The sequence below is a fragment of the Pinus tabuliformis genome, chromosome 7 (genome assembly GCF_031772625.1).
Source record: "Pinus tabuliformis cultivar Carrire ecotype Pingquan chromosome 7, CPIR1, whole genome shotgun sequence".
Taxonomy (NCBI): domain Eukaryota; kingdom Viridiplantae; phylum Streptophyta; class Pinopsida; order Pinales; family Pinaceae; genus Pinus; species Pinus tabuliformis.
The window spans coordinates 185,821,515-185,843,831 of NC_142293.1; the positions used below are offsets into that span (position 1 = coordinate 185,821,515).

The window sequence follows — 22,317 nt, forward strand, 5'->3', positions numbered from 1 at the left end:
AGTTGGATATCCAATGAATTGTACTCATAATTACTACTGCATAATAATAAAACCCTCAGTTGCTGCACCGGTTTTCCCACACTAGTTTTATTCGGGGACATTTGTCTAAAAATAATTGTGTATATGTGTTGTGTATTTCTGTCTTGTTTAGTTTCTTGTTTCCGCATTTTATTTTAAATGGTGAAAGTCGCAATGTATTAGTTTCAGTGTTTATTATAGGAAACAGTGAATAATTTTGTTCAATAATTAACAAATAGAAGAAATGTAATCAATTGTTGTAGTAGAAATTTGGGGCTTTCAAATTTTCACATGGTATCAGAGCTGCAGGTGAAACAAGAGAGCAGTGCCAGAGTAGCCCATCGTTGAAGGAAGAAGGGAGTTCGAAATTCTTGCAAAGGCAGCAATTTGAATCCCGAGAGGGATTGTGCAATTCAGGCCAGGAGGCCAAGATTTTCGTGGTGAATCTCTCTTTGAGTAAGTCGACAGAGAGGTAGGATTTCCAGATTGAGATTTGTTAGCGGCAGAGGGAGCAGCGCAGCAAAAGCTTCAGCGAAGAGGGGTTCCTGGTGTGATGTAGTTTTCTGCAGGCAGTTACTGGGCAGAAAGACGTCAAGAAGAAAGAAGAGAAACTTGAGGGAATTTCTTCCTTAGAGAGTTCCTAGCCAAGGAATTTGAATTCTCAATGGCTGAGCAACAGCAGGGGAGAGGAGGTTATTCAAAACTTTTGCTTCACAGAGATGGCAACCAATGGATTGAGAGATCAAGATCGGTTGCATGGTGCATCCAACTATGTGATTTGGAAGGCAAGGATGTCGTGCCTTCTGGATGAGCATTTTCTCAAGATCTATGTCGACAGCGTGGTAGTTGAGCCCACGGATCCAGATCCGCTCAAGAAGTACAAGGGAGAAATGGCGAAGACCAAGAGAATGATCCTCGACGGAGTGAAGGATCATGTAGTCTATCACATCGCTGGCAGAGACACTGCCAAGGAGATGTAGGATGCTTTGTCGATGCTATTTCAGGGATCTTCCAAGCAGTAGAAGATGTACTTGGAGCAGAAGACCAGATCTATGCAGATGCAAAAGAGGGGATGCACTAATCCATTCCTTACTAAGTTTCAGGAGACCCTAGACGAGCTGGCAATTGTGGGGTCAACACCTCAAGCTTCCGAGATGGTAACACTGGCCCTAAATTCAGTTTTTGAGGAGTGGCAAGTTTTTGTCCAGAGCATCCTAGGCAAGGCGACTTTGCCAGACTGGGATGGAATGTGAGTAGCTCTTAAGGAGGACGAGCTGAGAAGAGACTTGGTCAAGTGTAAACTTGATGGAAGCAGCAGTAATGGGTCGAAGCCCAAGGAGGAGAAAGAGAATGCAACCCTCACATCCAAGGCGCAGCAAGAGAAGCAAAGAAAGAAGAAGGATGTCTTGAAGATTAAATGCTTGAGGTGTGGTGAATTCGGTCACCATGCAACACAATGTCCTCTCAGGAAGAAGGACAAGGATGAGAAGCATAGTCTAAAGGTTGTAGTTGTTGATTTGTGGTAGCATCAGATGTACTCTAGCCATGAAAATTGGTGGAGTGGCTAAGGCACATAAGATCTCCAAGACCCAGAAATCGTTTGGGGAAATTCCAACCAGTTGGAGAGATATTAAACTAATTAATATTTTAATGGGATTCCTAAGTCTAAACTTGGGAAAATTAAAATATTAATGGTATTAATATAAAACTGGGTAAGAATGTTCTAAATGACATGGATCAAGCCAAATCTAATCTTAGTTGTTGATTAGAGACTTAATCTCAGCTATTGAAGACTCAACAGGAAAAGTATAAGAGGAGGCTTGAGGGTCAGTTGGAAAAACACCAAAATTGATCAGTCAGTTCGATTTTCTAGAGCGGGGTTTTGCTAAGAGAATCGAACCAGTAATCTGTCGCAGCAAGGGGCAGTTCGACACGAGGTCGAGAATACATAGCAGAGAGGTAGAGATAGTGCCAGAGAGACAGCGCAGAGCCCGAAGAGGCTAATGCAAAGGCGGTTGTGTGCTACGCAGAGGTAGCAGAGGATGCAACTCTAGCATATGCGGGACAGCAAGGGAAAAGGAAGAAAAAGGACATCTCCAAGGTGAAGTGCTTCCATTGTGTGGAGCTGGGACATTATGCATCCCAGTGTCCAAGGAAGAAAAACAAGGGAGAGGCTTTCGACTCCAAGGCAGCTCCAGCTAAGGTGGAGAAAGAAGTCCAAACTGATGACGATTGTGCCATGAGTGCTCATGCACCTCTAGAGAAGAGGTGGGGAGACATCAAGTTGTAGTCAGGAGGACTACACACTCGGGGCAGGATCCTTGAGGTGCCCAAACTCTTGGATCATATCCGGCTACGGGAACCCTTAACAACAGTAGCAGGATGACAAAGGTCGGGTGGAGCAAAGTGTAGTGGAGCAGTAAGACAGTGCTTGGGTGCAGAAATCTGAGGCAGCAAAGTGGAGGTTGCAGTAGTGCGAAAGGCACAGAGGTGTCTGCAGCAGTGCAATGGCAGCAAAGGGAGCATAGGATAGCAGCAGAGGCAGTTTCAGTTTCGTGAGGCGTCCAAACTGACCGAGATGTCAGTCTTTGGGAAGATCAGTTACTTACTTCTCGGTAACTGAGTTGTAGTGCAGCAGTTAGCAGTGGCAGTGCTAGGGGCATCATGGGCACATATTGAGAGGGAGTTGCAGTATAGATGTAGCAGTGACAGTGGTACTGTCATGGGCAGCAGTACAGGAAGCAACAGTGCAGATGATGTGAGGCAACAGGCCAAGCATCAGCACAGGTACCGGTGCAGAAGGATCAGTGTGATGTTTCAGTGGTGGAGCATTATTAGAGCACATTCCTCGCTAAGAGGAAGTGTTGATTTGTGGTAGCATCAGATGTGCTCTAGCCATGAAAAATAGTGGAGGGGCTAAGGCACATAAGATCACCAAGACCCAGAAATGGTTTGGGGAAATTCAACCCGGTTGGAGAGATATTAAAATAATTAATATTTTTAATGGGGTTCCTAAGTCTAAACTTAGGAAAATTAAAATATTAATGGGTATTAATATAAAACTGGGTGAGAATGTTCTACATGACATGGATCAAGCCAAATCTAATCTTAGTCGTTGATTAGAGACTTAATCTCAGCCATTGAAAACTCAACAGGAAAAGTATAAGAGGAGGCTAGAGGATCAATTCGAAAAACACCAAAATTGATCAATTAGTTCGATTTTCTGGAGCGGGGTTTTGCTGAGAGAATCGAACCAGTGAAATGTTGCAACAAGGGGCAGTTCGGCATGAGACCGAGAATACATAGCAGAGAGGTAGAGATAGTGCCAGAGAGACAGCGCAGAGCCTGGAGAGGTTGACGCAGAGGCAACTGGGAGCTACGCATAGGCTGAAGAGGCCAACGTGGGTGACGCAGAGGGTCTAAGAACTGACGCAAAGGCTAGCAGAGCTGACGCAAGGCCAAGAGGCAGCGCTGGAAGAATTTTCTTGGGGCAGACTGACTGCGGGTGAGCCAGGAAGGGTGATGTAGTCCCTGCAGAGTTACGCAGAGCAGTGGAAGCTGCCATAGTGGCTGTGGGATCGTTCAACCGGTGATCGATCAGTCAGAATATCTGTCTCCGAGGAGAGGTACTACTGTCGAGAACATTCTCTATTGGTTGAGCCATTTCTAGCACCCTAGTTGTATTCAAAAACTGCATAATAATAAATGGTGGATGGCTCGAAATGTCGATGCAAACAATCATGGATGCGAGAACTCTGGAAGAAGACTACACACCCTCATATCTGTTGCACCTGTTTTCCCGCATTGCGTTTTTCCAAGGATGATTGTCCAAAAATAATGGTGTCCCTTGCGTGTTTGTCTCAGTTATTTCAGTTGCTGATCTGTATATGAGTTAAGGCTACATTTGTGTTTATTTCAGTATTTATATTTATTAATAACATGTTAATGGAATAAACAAGTAGGAGAAATTAAACCAGATAATGCATTAGGGATTTCTAACATGTCAGACTTAGAAATTTCATCAGCAGCGGCGAAGGTTGAGGAGGAGTTTGCCATGACAGTCGAGATACCTACAAGAGGGAGGTAGGCCGATTTACTTCTGTATTTTTTAGAAAATAACTTGATAATGTATATTAAAATCAAGTAGGAGAAGTAAATTCAATTTTGTTGCAGTAGGGGTTCCTTGAGTGTAGGAACTTTCACATTTTACCCTTTTTTCCTAGGTCTAGCCCCATTAGATCACCTAGGGCATCAATTTCCTGGGAAACTAGCCACAAGAAAACTTCGATCTCCTAGATACAACTGCACTGGTGGGTCCCCTTACTCTCCTCCAAATTTGAATCAATTATGGCGATGGAATCTCGGGATACCCTGAGCCCTAGCTCTAGGACCAAGGTTTGCCTACGTGATCCCAAGGCTAGAACTTAGTAGGATCAGACCAAAACTTAGTAGGATCAATTTGACATCTTTGGGAGAAAAGTCTTGTTTGATCCTTTCCCCTCACCTACAATTAAGAACTCCATTGGTTTCCAAAATCCATCCCCTAACCTGGGTTGGGTCCACTTGGCCTCATGCGGTCCCATTCTTCAACAAAGCCTATTTATCAAGGACTACTCAAGAATCCAAGTTGTCAAAGGATTTAGGGATTGAGAATCTCCTTCATTAGTCTTATCCTTCTACCTCAATCCTCCAATCTTCATCCCCTCTCCCTAGAAGATCAATTTCCTTGCTTAAAAGGCAAGCAAGTTCCACTCTTCATTCTATCCTAGGGAAAGGGTTTCTAGGGTCACTTCACACCTCTTCATTGATCTATACTTTATAAGTGACTTCCCTAACTATCGAGTCTCCTCCCATCGGTGAAAGTTCGTAAAGAGCAGGGAATCTTCATTGAGGTGACAGTGGGCTAAGACTCCATTTGTTGCCCTTGGCCTAGCATTTGCCCTTTAGGGATTCCCCTTAGGTCCCCTGCTAGTTTGAGTGGGTAACAAGTTGAATGCCCAGTGTTTGTGCCAATCGATCTCCTACTATTGATTTGGGGTAGTATCAAATGTGCTCTAGCCATGAAAATTAGTGGAGAGGCTAAAGCACATGAGATCTCAAAGACGCAGAAATGGTTTGGACATATTGTACCTAGTTTGGGAGATATTAAAATAATTAATATTTTTAATGGAGTTCCTAAGTCTAAACTTAGGAAAAATAAAATATTAATGGGTATTAATATAAAACTGGGTTAGAAGGTTCCAAAAGTCATGGATCAAGCCAAATCTAATCTTAGCCGTTGATTAGAGATTTAATCTCGGTCATTGAAGGACCAACAGGAAAAGTATAAGAGGAGGCTTGAGGGTCAGTTGGAAGACACACCAGAGTGATCAGTCATTCGATTTGCTAGAGCGGGGTTGCTAAGCAAAGTCGAATCAGTGATCAACAGCGAGGGGCAGTGAGTACTGGGCAGAGAGGCAGAGACAGTGCCAAGAGACCAGCGCAGAAGCAGAGAGCGAGAGGCAGCAGCCAGAGTAGGCCACGCAGAGCCCAGCAGAGACAGCGCAGAGGCCAGAGGGACTACATCATCCACGCAAAAGCTATTGGAGTGATGCAGAGGGTCCCAAAGGTTGCGCAGTGCCTCAGAGGGTTGACACAGAGGGTCCCAAAGGCTGCATAGTGCCTCGGAGGGTTGACGCAGAGGGTCGTAGGGCTAGCACAGGTCAGCAGGACAGTGACGCAGAGGCTAGAAGGGCCAGCGCTAAGCTTCAAAGTCGCCGGAGAGGGTTTTGTGGGATAGGTTTTCTGAATACCTGTTTCCGAATATAGAGGTATTACTGCCGTGTATTTTTCTCTATCAGGTAAGCCGGTTAGGCACCCAGTTGTACTCAAGGAAATATTGCATAATAATAAACCCTCAGAATAGCTGCACCGGTTTTCCCGCATTGGGTTTTTCCGGGGACATTTGTCCAAAAATAACGGTGTCACTCGTGTGCTTGTTTTCTTTCAGTTGTTGATATGTAGATGTTGTGACTGTATTGTGTTTATTTCGGTATTTAAATGTTCTAAATAACTTGTTCAGAATTTACAAGTAGAAGAAATAAACCAGGAGAATATAGATTAATTTTCTAACGGATAGAATTAGAAAATTCAACATTGTATCAGAGCGTGGTTACAAATCACAGGAGAGCTAAAGGCATCAGCTAAGCAGAGCATTTGCAGCAGAATTAGTTGTCCCGAGTGACAGTAGCTGATCCTTGCAGAAGAAACAGAGGAAGGGTTGACGCAGAGGGACTGCGTCATCAGTCCGGGGCATAGAGAGGCCAACGCAGAGGCTCAGGAGAGCAAAGAGAGGCTCACGCAAAGCCACGCAGAGACCAGGAGGGTTGACGCAGTGGATGAGGGAGTTATTTTTGCTGTAGCCGGGATTGCGCATAGCCTAGAGGCTCAGTCCTTCAGTTGTTGGGGAGAAGGAAGTTGTGGGAAGTTTGCGGGAGTGAAGCTGGTGGGGTATTGTGGTCAGAACAGTACCTAACAGGGCAAGACCAAGGTAGAGGGAGTTGTTGTCGAGGCGGATTTCTAGCCAAGGAATCTGAATCAGTGCTGCAGTTGCACAGACGATCGGAGAGGGGCAACTTGACGGTTGGCAGAAGGATTTCCAGGAGGGAAATTGGGACTCAAAGGGAGTACGGAAGAGAACTTCCAGATGGGAAGTAGAGAGACTCGGTAGGAGTCGAACCGAGAACTTCCAGGCGAGAAGTAGAGAGACTCGAAGGAGTCGACAAAGAAGAGCAGAGAGATGGTTGTGAATGGGCTGAGAGATCAGGACAAGCTAGACGAAGCATCCAACTTTGTGGTCTGGAAGGCCAGGATCTTGTCCATTCTAGACAGACACCGTATCAAGGGCTTCGCCTTGAGAGTAATGGCTATCCCAGTTGACCCAGTAGCTAATGAAAGGTACGAGCAGGCAATGGCTAGGGAAAATTGCATCATCCTTGATGGGGTCAAGGATCATGTGGTCCAACATTTTGTCGAGAAGGAAACGACAATGGAGATGTGGGACAATTTGAAGACATTGTACCAGCATACTTCCGTGCAGAGGAAGATGCTCCTAGAGAATCAGTTAAGTTCATACCAAATGCAGAAGGGAGAGCAGATAGATCTCTTCCTCGATCGGTTGAATGGTATCCGTGACCAACTGACTTCCATAGGGGCCACGCCGGATCAGGAGTTGATGGTGAGGACCGCACTTAACGCAGTCTCCGAGGAGTGGGAGACATTTGTCCAAAGCATACTGGGCAGGGTGAGTCTTCCAAATTGGGAAGAACTATGGGCGGCTCTTCATCAAGAAGAGATCAGACGGCTAACCAAAACGAGAAGTAGCAGCAAAGGGATCAGGATCAAGAAGGAAGAGGAAGAGGATGCGGCTCTAGCATCTGCGGGAAAGTAGGTGAAGAGGAAGAAGAAGGACCTCTCCAAGGTCAAGTGCTTCCATTGTGGGGAACTGGGTCACTATGCAAACCAGTGTCCAAGGAAGAAGAGTAAGGGAGAGGCTTCTGACTCTAAGGCAGCGCCAGCAAATGCAGAGAAAGAAGTCAAGGAGGATGACGATTATGCCATGAGTGCTCATGTACCTCTAGAGAAGAGGTGGGGAGACATCGAGCTGTAGTCAGGAGGACTATAAGCGATGAAGGGTAGGATCCATGAGGTACCCAACCTCTTGGATTATACCTTGCTACAGGAGCCTCGAAGAGGAGTAGCAGGACTGGCAGATGTAGGTAGAGACGGATGCGGATGAAGCGACAGAGAATGCTACAGTGCAGGAGTCTCAGGGCAACGCGAGGCTAGCAAGTTGCAACAGTGCGAGAGGCACGGGAATGTTGCAACAGTGCAGGATGGCACAGAGAGGTTTGCAATGGTGCGAGATGCAGGGAGTTGTTGTAACAACGCAGAGGTCAGTAGAGGGAGCACTTGTCAGCAGTAGAGGGAGCTTCAGCATCAGGAGTGTTTCTAGCCTGACAGGGATGTTAGAAGTTAGGTGGATCGGTTACTTACTTCTCAGTAACTGAGTTGCAGTGCAATAGCAGTATGCAATAGCATGATGAAGCATGATGAGAGGGGGATGCAGTGCAGATGTAGTGTTGGGAGGATGGACCAGCAGCTACACGGATGCAAGGGTAGCTGCCATACGGATGCAGCAGAGGTAGTGGCAGGGCCATGGGCAGCAGTACAGGATGCAATAGTGCAGAGGATGTTGGGCGAGGAGGCCTAGCATCAACATAGGTACCGGTGCCGTATAATCAAAGTGATGCTCAATGAGGAGTATTACTAGAGCACAATCCTCGCTAAGAGAGAGTGTTGATTTGGGGTAGCATCGGATGTACTCTAGCCATGAAAATTGGTGGAGCCGCTAAAGTACATGAGATCTCCAAGACCCAAAAATCGTTTGGACAGATTGTATTCAGTTTGGGAGATATTCAAATAATTAATATTTTTAATGGAGTTCCTAAGTCTAAACATAGGAAAAATAAAATATTAATGGGTATTAGTATAAAACTGGGTTAGAAGGTTCCAAAATTCATGGATCAAGCCAAATCTAATCTTTGCAGTTGATTAGAGATTTAATCTCGGTCGTTGAAGGACGACCAAGAAAAGTATAAGAGGAGGCTTGAGGGTCAGTTGGAAGACACACCAAAGTGAGCAGTCATTCGATTTTCTAGAACAGGGTTGCTAAGCAAAGTCGAATCAGTGATCAGCAGCGAGGGGTAGTGAGTACTAGGCAGAGAGGCAGAGACAATGCCAAGAGACCAACGCAGAAGAAGAGAGCGAGATGCAGCAGCAAGAGTAGGCCACGCAAAGCCCAGCGAGATAGCGCAAAGGCCAGAGGGACTACGTCATCCACATAGAAGCTGCTAGAGTAACGCAAAGGGTCCTAGAGGCTACGCAGTGCCTCAAAGGGTTGACGCAAAGAGTCCTAGGGCCGACGCAGGTCAACAGGAGATTGACGCAAAGGCCAAACGGGGCAGCGCTGAGCTTCAAAGTCGTCGGAGAGGGTTTTGCGGGATAGGTTTTCTGAATACCTGTTTCCGAATATAGAGGTATTGATGTCGTGTATTTTTCTCTATCGAGTGAGCTGGTTAGGCACCCAGTTGTACTCAAGGAAATACTGCATAATAATAAACCCTCACAATAGTTGCACCGGTTTTCCCGCATTGGGTTTTTCCGGGGACATTTGTCCAAAAATAACGGTGTCACTTGTGTGCTTGTTTTCTTTCAGTTGTTGATCTGTAGATGTTGTGACTATATTGTGTTTATTTCAGTATTTAAATGTCTTAAATAAATTGTTCAAAATTTACAAGTAGAAGAAATAAACCAGCAGAATACAGATTGATTTTCTAACGGGTAGAATTAGAAAATTCAACACCTACTCCATCTGAATGTCCAATTCTTGTGCCAATTGACCTAATGCTCCAGCGGAATTCCCAGTTATTGTGCTAATTAATCTGCCTCTCCAACATCCTACTTCCTCTTTTATAATTTTCTAACCTAATCCCCAAAGTGGAGGACGATTGAGATTGCATCTCCACACTTGAGATCTATGGTCAGGATCAATGTTACATTTATCATTATAAGCAATTTATTGACAAGCGTCCAAAATTTAAATTATCAGCAATATTAGGGAAAATATCGGAATTATCGAGAAACTTAAAAAAATACCAAAAAAATCATTTTTTCTTATTTTTTTAAACTTCTAAAGCAAACATTAACATCAAACAAACACATTGATACATAAATATGAAAATAAAATTGATATATAATATGTATAAGATGTGAAATGGTACATCATATATGAATACTAAAATATGGTATTTGTCCTAAGTCATAAGATCTATCATAATGATACAAAAACATATCAAAACAAAAATAAACATATCTAATGAGATGAATCATGGCAATGAAAACAATAGATTGCCCCTTGTTTGCTTGATGGAAAATGGTCATAGCATCCTTGACAATGTTATCAAAACCAGACCAAAAGATTGGTCGACCAAAAATACATAAAATATTCAAATTTTGAAAAGAACATATAACTCATATGCATTCATATGATTCCAGATTATCATAGGTGAATATGTAAGTTTTCACATGTATATAACAAGGGTGCATATAACCAAAATAGCACCCAGTGCAACGTATCTGTGAATTAAAATGGATCAACAAAGAGGCTCTAAATGGCCTCTAGAGTCCAAAAATCATGCTACAACAAATAACTACATAACATCAAAATCATTCCCTATATTAGGATCATCCTCAACAAGATCACTCTCTAAGCATTAAAATAAAATAGAAAAAGATTCACATGTCTAATCAATGATTTTTCTTGAGTGAAATGTACATTCATAGCAAGGTCATGACAGAGAGGTTCAAAAGTCAATGTCACCAACATCGAGGTACATAGAGGGCTTGGAGCTCTTGATTAAATGTCAATTCCATACCCTCATACATCAAAAAATCCAATAGAAATGTTGCAATCCTACCAAACCTGAAATCCTGGAAACTATTAAGTCTACTGAAATTTGAATGGGATCTAAAATTCCACTTTCTCCATATGATTTCCAATGAGATTGGAACCACTCTCAAACATCCCAAAACAATTAATGTTGAGAAATCCATTAGGGCAACATATATATTTGATTTCTCTGATTTGACATTTACTTGTGATATTGTATTTGTCTTATGTTGATTATATTAGTGTTCTTATCATCAAATAAATGCCAAAAACACAATGAACACCAGATGTAGGCACTTAGCCAGGACAAAACCCCTAGGAAGGGGAAAACCTAGTCAAACTCTTCCAACAGTAGATTCAAATCAAGTTGAGATGACCAAGACCCTATTTACCTAGACCAAGAACACCTTCCATCCATCAAGTCAGCCTTGTTCAGAAATAACACATCTGCTAGTCCATTTTTGTAGAATTCTACTACTTCGGTCCTCAAACCTCAGTCCAATACTTAACACTTTGATCCTGTAATGATGTGATACCTCAGTTCAACACTTCGATCTTGCAGTGATATGATACCTCAGTCTTGTACTCAATACTTCGGCCTTGCAGTGATATGATACCTCAATCCTGTACTTCGATCCTCAGTTTTGTAGTTACTACTTCGACTCGGTAGTGATATGATTCTTTTGTACTTCAATCTTCAATTCTGTAGTCACTCAGTATTTCGTTGTCATATGGATGATTCAAATCATCTTGATAACGTAAACTTTGTTGTCCTACAATGAACTTAATTTCGTTGCTCTGTAATACATCTGAACTTTTCTATTTCAAGTTGGGTCGAGTTCACCTAGGTATATATAGTTGTTTTAGCCTATAATTGAGCCAACATGAATAATAGGAGAAGTCGCCTTGTCAATTGGTTAAGGCTAACTTGTCATCTTGTTAGAGGTAGACTAGTAGACTGTTGAAGAGGCTAATTTGATGGAGGAGGAATAAGACAATAAAATAATTTTATTTCTTGACCTTAAGGAGCCCAAGAAGGGTCTCTTACAAAAATGGCTTTGACTTTGACTCAACAAAAATCCTAGAGCACTCAATGGGTGCTTTGACCTTTTGACCATTGACCCAAGCATGAAACCCATGCTTTAATGAGTCAATAAATTTTTCTTTTTATAAATAGTCTTTCTTTTCTTTCAAATACAAATATGAAGACCGACACTAGTTACATTCTTCAACACTCCCTTTTAACTAGGGAGGTATTCATAATTATATACACATAGAGGTACATGGAAGATCTAAAAGTGATATGAACTATGAAGAGTTCTAGCACACGCAGTGCTACAGATTAGATACCTGACCAAGGTACTCTAATCGGGTGCAACTAAGGTGGACTCAAGCTTTAGCCACTCTAGGTACCATCAAGCTTTTAAGCTCTAACACCAACCCAAGGATCTAGGTGTGTATCCAAGGTCGGAGCTCCATGTCTAACACCCCCCTCCCTACTACGGGAGCTTGTTATATACCTAGGGGGGATAATATGGGGTACCAAGGGTTCTAGCTCCAATACCACTTGTTGTAGCTCTGATACCACTTGCTGTAGATCTAACCCAAGAATATTATAAATCTGATATGAAAATATAAGATAATGCAAATAAACCCAGAAATAATATGAAATGATTCTTTATTGATATCAAATCCTTAAGGTAGGGCAACACCATACATTCACTCCTTAAGGAAGGAGAACACTCCACAAGCCATATGCCTGTACATACAATAATCCTTCACTATACTCCTTGACTTGGAGTCTCTAGCCTCTATATAGGCCTCATACATACAATACCATGGGTCATTACCATGGTTCCCTCATACCATCAAACTAATACCATGGGCCCATTACATTATTATTAACTACTTGTGGTCCCTTACATGACATGGGTTAACCACCTTATTTATTACTATGGCCCATCCCATTATTACATTATTACCTTGGGTACCTCCCTTGGTACCCCATATTATCCCCCCTAGGTATATAACATTCCACCCCCCTAAGCATGTTTCGTCCCCGAAACATGGGAAGAACACAAATAATAAGATCTACTCAAAAGAGTAGTCCACTGGTACCATGCACGTGCATCTAGCCATCCAAGAGAAAGGTGAACCCTCGATCTCGCTGGTGCCTCGCTCGCTTGAGATGGAAGTTGACCATGGCAGCTCTTCTGTGTTGATGTGTAGTAGGTGGATCTTCGCTCCTCGCTATCCGTCATACGGGGGTTGTTGTCCTTGTGGCTAATTGGTTTCCAGCTTGTTGGTTGTTTTCTTGCGGGGTGATGTGGGTGATGATATGTTGAAGTTTTAACCCACGGTGTCTTTTTCTTTAATTCTCCCTGTTGTGGTACTGGTTGTGGTGTCTTCTTTTCCAATATGACTTCAACCACTGAGCCCTCCTCTGATGTATCATCACCTGTAACCTTTTCTTCTTCTTCAGCCTCTGTTTGTGTTTGATTGTTGATCATCAAAGGCTCATCATCTGATAGGTCAGTCCCTGAAACATCTTCTGCTTCCGCCTCCATGTACTCTACCTGTTTATTGATGGAAATATCCTGTAATGTAATTTTCTTCTTTTTATACCAGAGCTTCAGGAATTTCTTCTGCACATTAATATTGATTGTACCCGCAGATTCCATCCAAGGATATCCCAAAACAACATCCATATTATCCATATCTGAAGCATAAAAATCACCATGAAACACATACTTATCCATAGAAAGCTTCAAATCTTTATAAATTTGAACATCCTCATCATCAACCTGTGTATTTTCAATTTGTTTTGCTGGAACTTGCAATTTTTTTGCCAAATTAACATTGATAAAATTATGTTTACAACTAGGATTGATAGAAACAATGATCTTCTCTTTCTGAATTAATCCATGAACCTGCAATAAGGATCAATGTTTTAAGACTCCGACTCCGACTCGGCCGAGGATCGACTCCGACTCCGACTCCGAAACGGTAATGACTCGGCCGGCTCGATTTCAATGACTCGGTCGTTGTAAAAAATACATTAAATATTTATTTTTTTTATAAAAAAACATAATTTTAAAGATTTTCATTCATGTTTCCAAACACACAGCATTATAATATAGATGGAAGACAACATATGATCAAAGTAGGCTCATGAACCAATCCATTATATCAAAATGGTACCCAATGGCAATACATAGTCAACTGTCATACATGATCGAAGACTCAAAACAAAAAACACATAACCAAGGAGGCTAGAAATGGCCTCTACAACAAAAGTAAACTGTGACGGTGACCAGACTCCAGTACTAGTACTACAGTACTACTGGGCCACTGGCTAGTAGCTACTGTCAAAGGAGCCAAGATCACGTCGATCAATCTCTGGATCATCATCATCAGAGCCAAACAGGGGGCCCCATGGCTCCTCATCATCATCATCATCCCCAACTACAACTGTAGAAGTGGTACCACTAGCAGGCTGTGCAACTGCAGCAGATGCAAGCTGAGATAGAGTAGATATGCGGCTGCGCTTCTGTCGTGGCTGAGCAGAGGAAGCACCTACAACTGGAGTCCCTGCTGGCTGTGAGACTGAGGCTGGTGGATTGGGATCTGCATTCAACTGAATAGGCTGAAGTTGAACAGCATGTTCAAGTTCAACTGATGTCTCCAGATCTAAATCTAAATCAAGATCCTCATCAGGATCAAACTCTGCTGGACAACTCTCCACTACCCAATCTGATGTTGGATCAATGTCTTCCAACACAATGGGATCTGAATCCAGTCTTTTGTTCAGCAAATGGTTTCGTCTGAGCCGGAGGTTGTATTGGACAAAAACTAGATCATTTAACCGTTTTTGATCCAAATGGTTTCTCTTCTTTGTGTGAATCCTCTCAAAGACAGCCCAATTGCGCTCACACCCAGATGCACTGCAAGTTTGACTCAAAATACGAATTGCAAACCTTTGCAATTCAGGACAATGGCCACCAAAGGCCTCCCACCATTGTGCTGCAAAAAACATAGGAGTGTAATGAGTTAGGTCAACAAAATTACAAATTATATCTAACTTTCAAATTATAAACGATTTAACAAACTTTAAAAAAAAGTAAAACTATTAAGAATTTGAAAATTGAAATTTTTGTTTACCTGGCTCATCTGCTTCTCTTGCAATCTTTGCTAGGTTCTTCCCAAAGGTACCTGTTGCATTGCTGAAGATATTGGCCTGTCGGTGTATCTCCAGCTGATCAGACTCCAATGGGATCATGCGTTCAATGCAATCAACCAGTCCATCTCTGACCTCCCCCGTCAAAGCTCCTGACTCCTTAGCTTTATAATGATATCGTGGGTTCAAAAAATACCCAGTTGCATGTATAGGGCGATGGAGTCGATTGTTCCATCTTTCATCAATGATTGCCCAAATGGGCCCATACTTTTCCACTCTATCCTTGTATACCATCTTTATTTGCTCCTTTGCTTGATCCATAGCCTCATAAATGAAGCCCATAGCCAACCTTTCCCCATCCACCAATCGCAACACCTTAACTAGTGGCTTAGCAAGCTTCACAATCTCTGTTGCCTTTCTCCAAAAAGTTTCTGCATGGACTTTCCTTTTCAATTCTTTGCCTTCTGGTTTGTTAGACCAATTGCTTTGATTCCATTCATCACTGGAAAACATCTTTTGCAAGTTTCTATGTTGGGAAAGCATAGATTGCAATGTCAAAAAATGTGTAGCAAATCTAGTGATGGCAGGCCTAATAATATCCTTGCCCCCAGTGTGTTTCCTCATGAGGCTCAAAACCAATGTATGATTGTAGATAAATGTTGTTATGCTTTTGGCATGATCTATAGTGTTTTTGACCCAATCTAACTTTCCAATATCCTCAAGCATGAGGTCTATGCAATGTGCAGCGCATGGGGTCCAAAATATGGTCTTGTGTTTTTCCTCTAACAGTTTACCAGCAAGAACATAGTTAGAGGCATTATCTGTGATGATTTGAACAACATTAGCCACCCCCACCTCCTCAACAACCTGATCCAATAGCTAAAACAACAAGTGGCCATCTTTTATCTTATTAGATGCATCAACTGATTTTAAAAACATGCTTCCCTGTGGGCAGAAGACAAGAAAGTTTATGATGGTACGGTTTCTTTGATCAGTCCATCCATCTGACATGATGGTACACCCTGTTCTTGCCCATGAGTCCCTGAACTCTTGCAAATACTCATTAATGGATTGAGTTTCTTTCTGCAAACAAAACCCCCTTAGCTCATGCATAGTAGGGCCTTTGAAGCCTTTTCCAGCAGCATGTATGGCATCAAACATAGGCTCATAATATGGTGAACGAGCAGCATTAAAGGGGATATCAGCATCATACCACCATCTAGCTATGTAATCACAAGCAGTCTCCCTCAATTCTTTCTTCCAATGGTCATCTAAAGTGGGCTGCATTTGAGTTTTACTAACTTCAGGACCATGTGCATCTGATGGAGAGGAGGGAGTGAAATAACTTTTGATAGTCACATCACCCTTTTTCAAATTCATTCTACCCTTTCCCTTATCTTGAACAGAAGCAAAAGAGGGAGGAACATATCGGAAAGGGTTGGATGCCTCAGTTTGAGGGATAGAGGAAGAACCCTCAAAATCATAGTGGGGGTTGGTAGCCATCATTTTTTGTATCTCCCTCTTCCTCCCAATTTCAGCTTGTATGTCTTTTTGCCTAGCCTTATCTTCTTTAAATTTCTCAAAGCTGGCCAACAAATTCTTTCTAATCTCCCCAATTTCTGGTGAGGTACATGGGGTAATTTGGCCTCTAATCCCTGCCAAGTGTTGTTTCAGCCTATTAATGCCCCCAGGACCTTCCTTAATTTTCCTATGGCAAAATTTGCATTGCATTTGACTATCAACCATTTCAACATATGCCCAAGCAGGATCTCTTGCTCTAGGTGCCATTTTTTGACTAGGAAATGAAAGCAAAAGATCTGAAAATGACAAAAAAAAAAAAAACATTGATTCAATGTTCATTTATTTGACAAAAAACACTCTCTAAGCTTTCTAGATATGCACCTAAAATTTACTAAGCAAAAACAGATTTATAGAGGTGGAAAAAAGTACCTCCAAGCACAAACTGCCTCCTCAAGCTTGCTCCAAGAATCAGCTCCTCAATGCTGCTCCAAATGGCTGCCCAAGAAGCTCCTCACTCCAGCTACAATGCTCCTCCAAGACTCCTCACTTCTGCTCCAAAACAAGCTCAAGAACTGCTCACTAACTCTCAAATAAGACTCTCACTCAAATGCATAAGACTGCTGTGAGTGAATGAGAGCACTTGGGTGTGTTAAATAGGGTTTGGGAGGGGGAAATGGACCCCAAAAATCATTTACCATATTCAAATAGTTGTTTGGGGTCCAAACCAAACATAAAACAGTTAAAAAATACATTAAAAAACGTTGATTGGTTTGTTGTTTACGCGCCTGGGCCGTCCCTTTGTGACTCGGCCGAGTCATATCGGAAACGGCCGGGTTGGCCGAGTCACCCATGACTCGGCCGAGTCATTGAATGACTCGGCCGAGTCATGGGTGACTCGGCCAACCGGACCGTTTCCTAGGCCGGGTCACTCTCCCACCTTTTGACTCGGATCAAGCCGGCCGTTTCGGTTTCGAAACGGTCGTTTCTTAAAACAGGGACAAGGATATACCAATAGGAAATAACCCCACATGTTTCTCCTTATCTTGTTTTCTAGCATGAGACCATCTGTCTAAAAGTAATTTTTCAAATTCTTCATCGGGCAGGTTGGAACACTTCTTTTGGTTAAGTAATCCCCACCATGTGGTTGCCTCATCTCTAAAGTTCTGCACTATCCACCATTTCCAATTGTTGTTCCATAACCACTTCTGTTTTTTAATGTATTCTTCAATAGTAGGACCATTATCTCTTCCTGTAAATAATAGAACCTTGCTAGAAGCCATGAAGAGGGTTTTGAAAAAAAATGGTGAAAATTTGAATTTGTCACAATTCTGTCAATATTGCTCAGAATCCCTATTATGACCTGTTTTCATAAATGGAACAATCATTCTGCATCTACCCATGTGATAGAAATCTTGATCCAGACACTAGAATTTCAAATCTATGCTGCAACTCTCCCGCCGTCACCCAAAATTTCTGAAAAAAGGGCCGATTTTAAATCAGCGATATCTCCCTCATCCGGACTCCGATTCGACTGATTTTTTTTTTAAATTGGGTATTTTTTTCACAAAGAATCCAGATCTGCAATTAGATTTTACAGATATTTTGCCAAGACGTCCAGATCTGCGCCGCAAATTCGCTGCCCCGAAAAATTGTCTGCAACCCCACTGATTTTTAAATCAGCGATATCTCCTTCATCCGGACTCCGATTCACCCGATTTTTTTTTTGAAAACGGGTATTTTTTCACATAGAATCTAGATCTGCAATTAGATTTTGCAGATCTTGCACCAAAACATACATATCTGATCTGCAAACTCGCCGACCCTGAAATCCTGCAAAAATTAAAAAAAAAAAAATCTTCACTTTTGCGCCCAAGAAAGTGCTCTGATACCACTTGTTCTAGCTCCAATACCACTTGTTGTAGCTCTGATACCACTTGTTGTAGATCTAACCCAAGAATATTATAAATCTGATATGAAAATATAAGATAATGCAAATAAACCCAGAAATAATATGAAATGATTCTTTATTGATATCAAACCCTTAAGGTAGGGCAACACCATACATTCACTCCTTAAGGAAGGAGAACACTCCACAAGCCATATGCCTGTACATACAATAATCCTTCACTATACTCCTTGACTTGGAGTCTCTAGCCTCTATATAGGCCTCATACATACAATACCATGGGTCATTACCATGGTTCCCTCATACCATCAAACTAATACCATGGGCCCATTACATTATTATTAACTACTTGTGGTCCCTTACATGACATGGGTTAACCACCTTATTTATTACTATGGCCCATCCCATTATTACATTATTACCTTGGGTACCTCCCTTGGTACCACATATTATTCCCCCCTAGGTATATAACAGAGCTAGACATCAACACATAGGCCGACTAGATGTCCTCCCAAGCATCTTGCCATAAGATGTTTTATCTCTCCTAATCAACTTGACATTGGTTAAGCATCTTGTGGATTAATCTATAGTTGAAAACTTGCACTTGTATCCTTAAGCATTTATCTTGTTTAAGATTGTCATATCATTATTGTTAAGTACTCTTGCTATAAGATAATTTACATTAAGTACTTAAAGAACCCAAACAAATCTTAACTCAAGATAATTTCACTCATCATCATTGCACAAGCATTCTAGGAACTAGTTGCATTAAAACTTACCTCCAAGCATAAGCTTGGTTGATAGAAACATAGGGCCACCCTTCTCACCTAGCTTGAGGAGCTTAGCAACTCTTCGGTGGTTAACACAGTGACCTTGCAGTCGTCAGAGCCACAGTCTCTGCAGTGCTGAAGGCATCAAGTGATAGGAGCCTAACAGAAGGTATCATTAATCAAGCCTTTGCCTGCTTCCTGTTGGCCTCCTTCCCACAACCTACCTTGGAGCCTAGCTTCAAAACAGTTAAGGGAAGGTTACATCTAGACTAGGCATATAATTAAAATTAACCAAGATCCTTGCATCACACCTAGATCCTAGGATTTGCATAAGCATATAGGTTAGCTAATCATACAAGCAGCAGTTGTCCATCCGATTACTTGGTCATAATTTATAATAAGAAAGAACTCTTGACTCCATAAGGCACTGGTCTCAAACTCTAAATCTAATCAAATCATTAATCTTGCTAAATTTTTACCAAGTGGTTAGGCCACTCAACTGTGTCTCCTGGGCAAGTTGGTTCCCAACTTGTTTTCCTTCATCTCATTTCCATAGGGACTACCCCCCATAGCCTGCTGTTTGGAGACAGCGAAAACGGAGAGGTTGGGAATCAGGGTGACAGCCCCCGACCTAAGCATTGTCGCGGTGCCTATTCAATGTGGGTGGCAACACCACTAATGTAAGACTGTGGCGTAAAGCTTAGAGAAGGTGTGGCCAACCATGATAGTCTTGTAGTTAGTTATTCAACCAACAACCACTCCCTAGTTTGTGGATCGGATGGAAAATGTCTCTTACACAAGCAAGGGAGAACCTAGAACAAACCACATGGTTGAATTGATCAGTGATATAAGACAAGTGGTTGGATAACATGATTCAAGAATTCTTCTTGAAAGCATCATCTTAATTTCTCCTTGGTAACTAGGGTTACGGTTAGCTTAAATCTGTATTTTATAGCAATTTTATGTCTATTTGTTGTTTCCGTATGGATAGGTATTAGGGAAGGCATTTAATAGGTATAAAAAGGAAAAATCTAGCAATAATTGCATGTTTTCACCCCAAAATTAGGGCTGACTATTAAGTAATTACTGTTGTCATACAGCCATAAAAAACTTCATTGTTTACCTAACTCTTGGTTGTCTCTTTGGTAACCTCTGTCCTTTTGTTGATCTTATCATATATACGCTATTTCACAAGCGATTGCATGCCATTGTATGACCCAAATCTGCATATCATAAAAACCCTAACTTATAACAGCTTTCTTCTAAATCATAAAGTTTTTTGGAAAGTGTACTTGAACTTTGTAACTCTTGTCTCAGCGTTTTCAAAATTTGGCCAGTACCTTTCCCTTCAATCATTAGACCTTGTATCACCTTTGAGCCCTTTTTTGTTGAATATCTTGTTGGTGATTTCTTTAGGGAAGCCACCTTTGTGAGGATAACATCTACCACTAAACAGCTGGAGAAAGGACACCGAGCTCCGTATCTGTTTCAGATTCGCGGATCTGCAGTTCTGTCACTTGGACCCCGTGGATCCAGTAGCATAGCTGAGGTGACAGTGGTGACTGATCTCTTGTTGCCATAAGACCTAGGTTGCCTAGTGAGGCTTTGCACGAGGCCCATTGGATTTTGAAATAGCAGTTCATATACTTGCTCTTCACAAAAACCCTAAATCTACTTGATTATATATTTTACTTTTCTTTCCTAATTAAATTTGGGTGTGGAGGGAGGATCTCCAACAGTGACCCCTGCTAGAAAACCTCAATGCTGGCCCTGGAAATATGGGGTTGTTTGGTCATTTGTTGGACATGAATAAAATTATTTTATTTCTAGCCATCCTGTAAACCCACCTAACCTCCCATTCCCCCATCCCTGAATCTTGATGAAACACAGGAACAGACATAACAAGTTACAAATCTAAGCAATATCTTCTGTAATGGAATCTCACGAAGTTTAAAGATACAACAAAAGTGACAGCTTCAAATATAGTTGAGTAAATAGTTAATATTCCAGGGATCAGTTAACTAAACTCTAATGCTAAGTGAGGTTATAGCATATTGAGAATACTAGTAATGTGGTTATTGACTGTATGTCAATCTGGAAATTATTTATAGAAGAGTGCAGCTAACTTTTCTTGCTGTATATTCAACTTTTCCTTGAAATTAATAATGTTAATAGTCAATAACCTGACTATAAAGGCAAGGGCTTGAGAACTTACAGGTTGTTCAATTCAAACATGCCAATAATATTCCCATAAATTTTAAGGGATAAAACTGAAAATAATGAGTTAAAGAAAAGGAGTAAATGATAGCCTGTCATTGAGAAACAACCCCAAACAAGTAAATACCTTGATCAGGCACAACGAGCAGGAAATCCAGAAGTTGGTACAGCAATAAAATGAAAAATGGTTTAAATTTTCTTATTAAACCTCTGCTCAATTAAAAGGAAAAAAATAAGATAAAGTTTTACCAGCAGCATCTACATTCATTGACAGCTAATTTTCCTAGATATTAAAAGAGAAAAAGGATACATGGTGCGTATTCTTCTTCAAAAATTGCTCCTTTCAAGAATTGCAATGACTGCAATACAATTCACACAAACAGTAAGTCCATTACAAAAGGAACTACAGCTACAAGCAATGTTTCCAACAAGGTACAAATCCATTCATATCATTACCATCTAAGTTGCATGATACATGGAAACAGAAAGACGCTGGAAAAGAGTCCCCTCAAAAATTAGGAAACAAGGAAACATGATATATATATAATGTGTTATTTCACAAATAGAACAAAAAAAAAATGAGCTGTTTTTTGGTTTTTTGAGTTTTTCAGCCAATGGATTTTTACCACGTTGTAATCTAATCCCAGTTAAGGGCTTTCAGTTGTAATCTATTCAAGTTAACAGATTATGTTTTTGGATGCTACAGAAAACCTAAACATTGTATTATGTATAGTCAAGTTAATACAATGAAGAAAAGAGAAGTGCGGCTCTAAGTTTGCTGGTTTTACTGCTTCAGGGTTTCCAAGGTAAATCTCTATGTATTGCTCTAATCAACAATAAAACCTAAATGGGTTTGAAACATGTTTCAGTCTGTACGAAACACATTTCCTACACGTGGGCTGTGATCCTACAGAATGAGATGCATTTCCAGTCCATCCTGAAAGAATTTCAGTGTTTCTACACGTCTGGTACAGCAGGGATTGGTGCATTTCCTGCAACATGGTTTACCATAACAGGACAAATTAATTAATAACCAGAAGGGTTTGGAAAGAGAAAAATTTCCACCTAATCAGGTTAGAGGAAATCAAGCAATAGATTATTTATCATAAAAAGTGATCTTGAAGGTATTTCAGTGAGACCATGAGACAAAACAAGACATTGCTAACATCTTTACTCACTGTATCTTCATCAATGATTACATATTTCTTATTTTGGCTCT

The 22,317-nt window shown here is 41.4% G+C and overlaps 1 protein-coding gene across 1 annotated transcript in view; it reads right to left on the minus strand.

Moving 5' to 3' along the window:
* LOC149246470 (histone-lysine N-methyltransferase ATXR2-like) overlaps positions 1-22,317 on the minus strand; it is a 226,532-nt gene that overhangs the window by 75,313 nt on the left and 128,902 nt on the right. The window contains exons 9-10 of the mRNA XM_089441655.1: positions 21,409-21,457; positions 21,097-21,151 (exon numbers count right to left, since the gene is read on the minus strand). Of these exons, the coding sequence (XP_089297781.1) occupies positions 21,097-21,151; positions 21,409-21,457 (104 nt within the window). The remainder of the gene's footprint in view (positions 1-21,096; positions 21,152-21,408; positions 21,458-22,317) is intronic.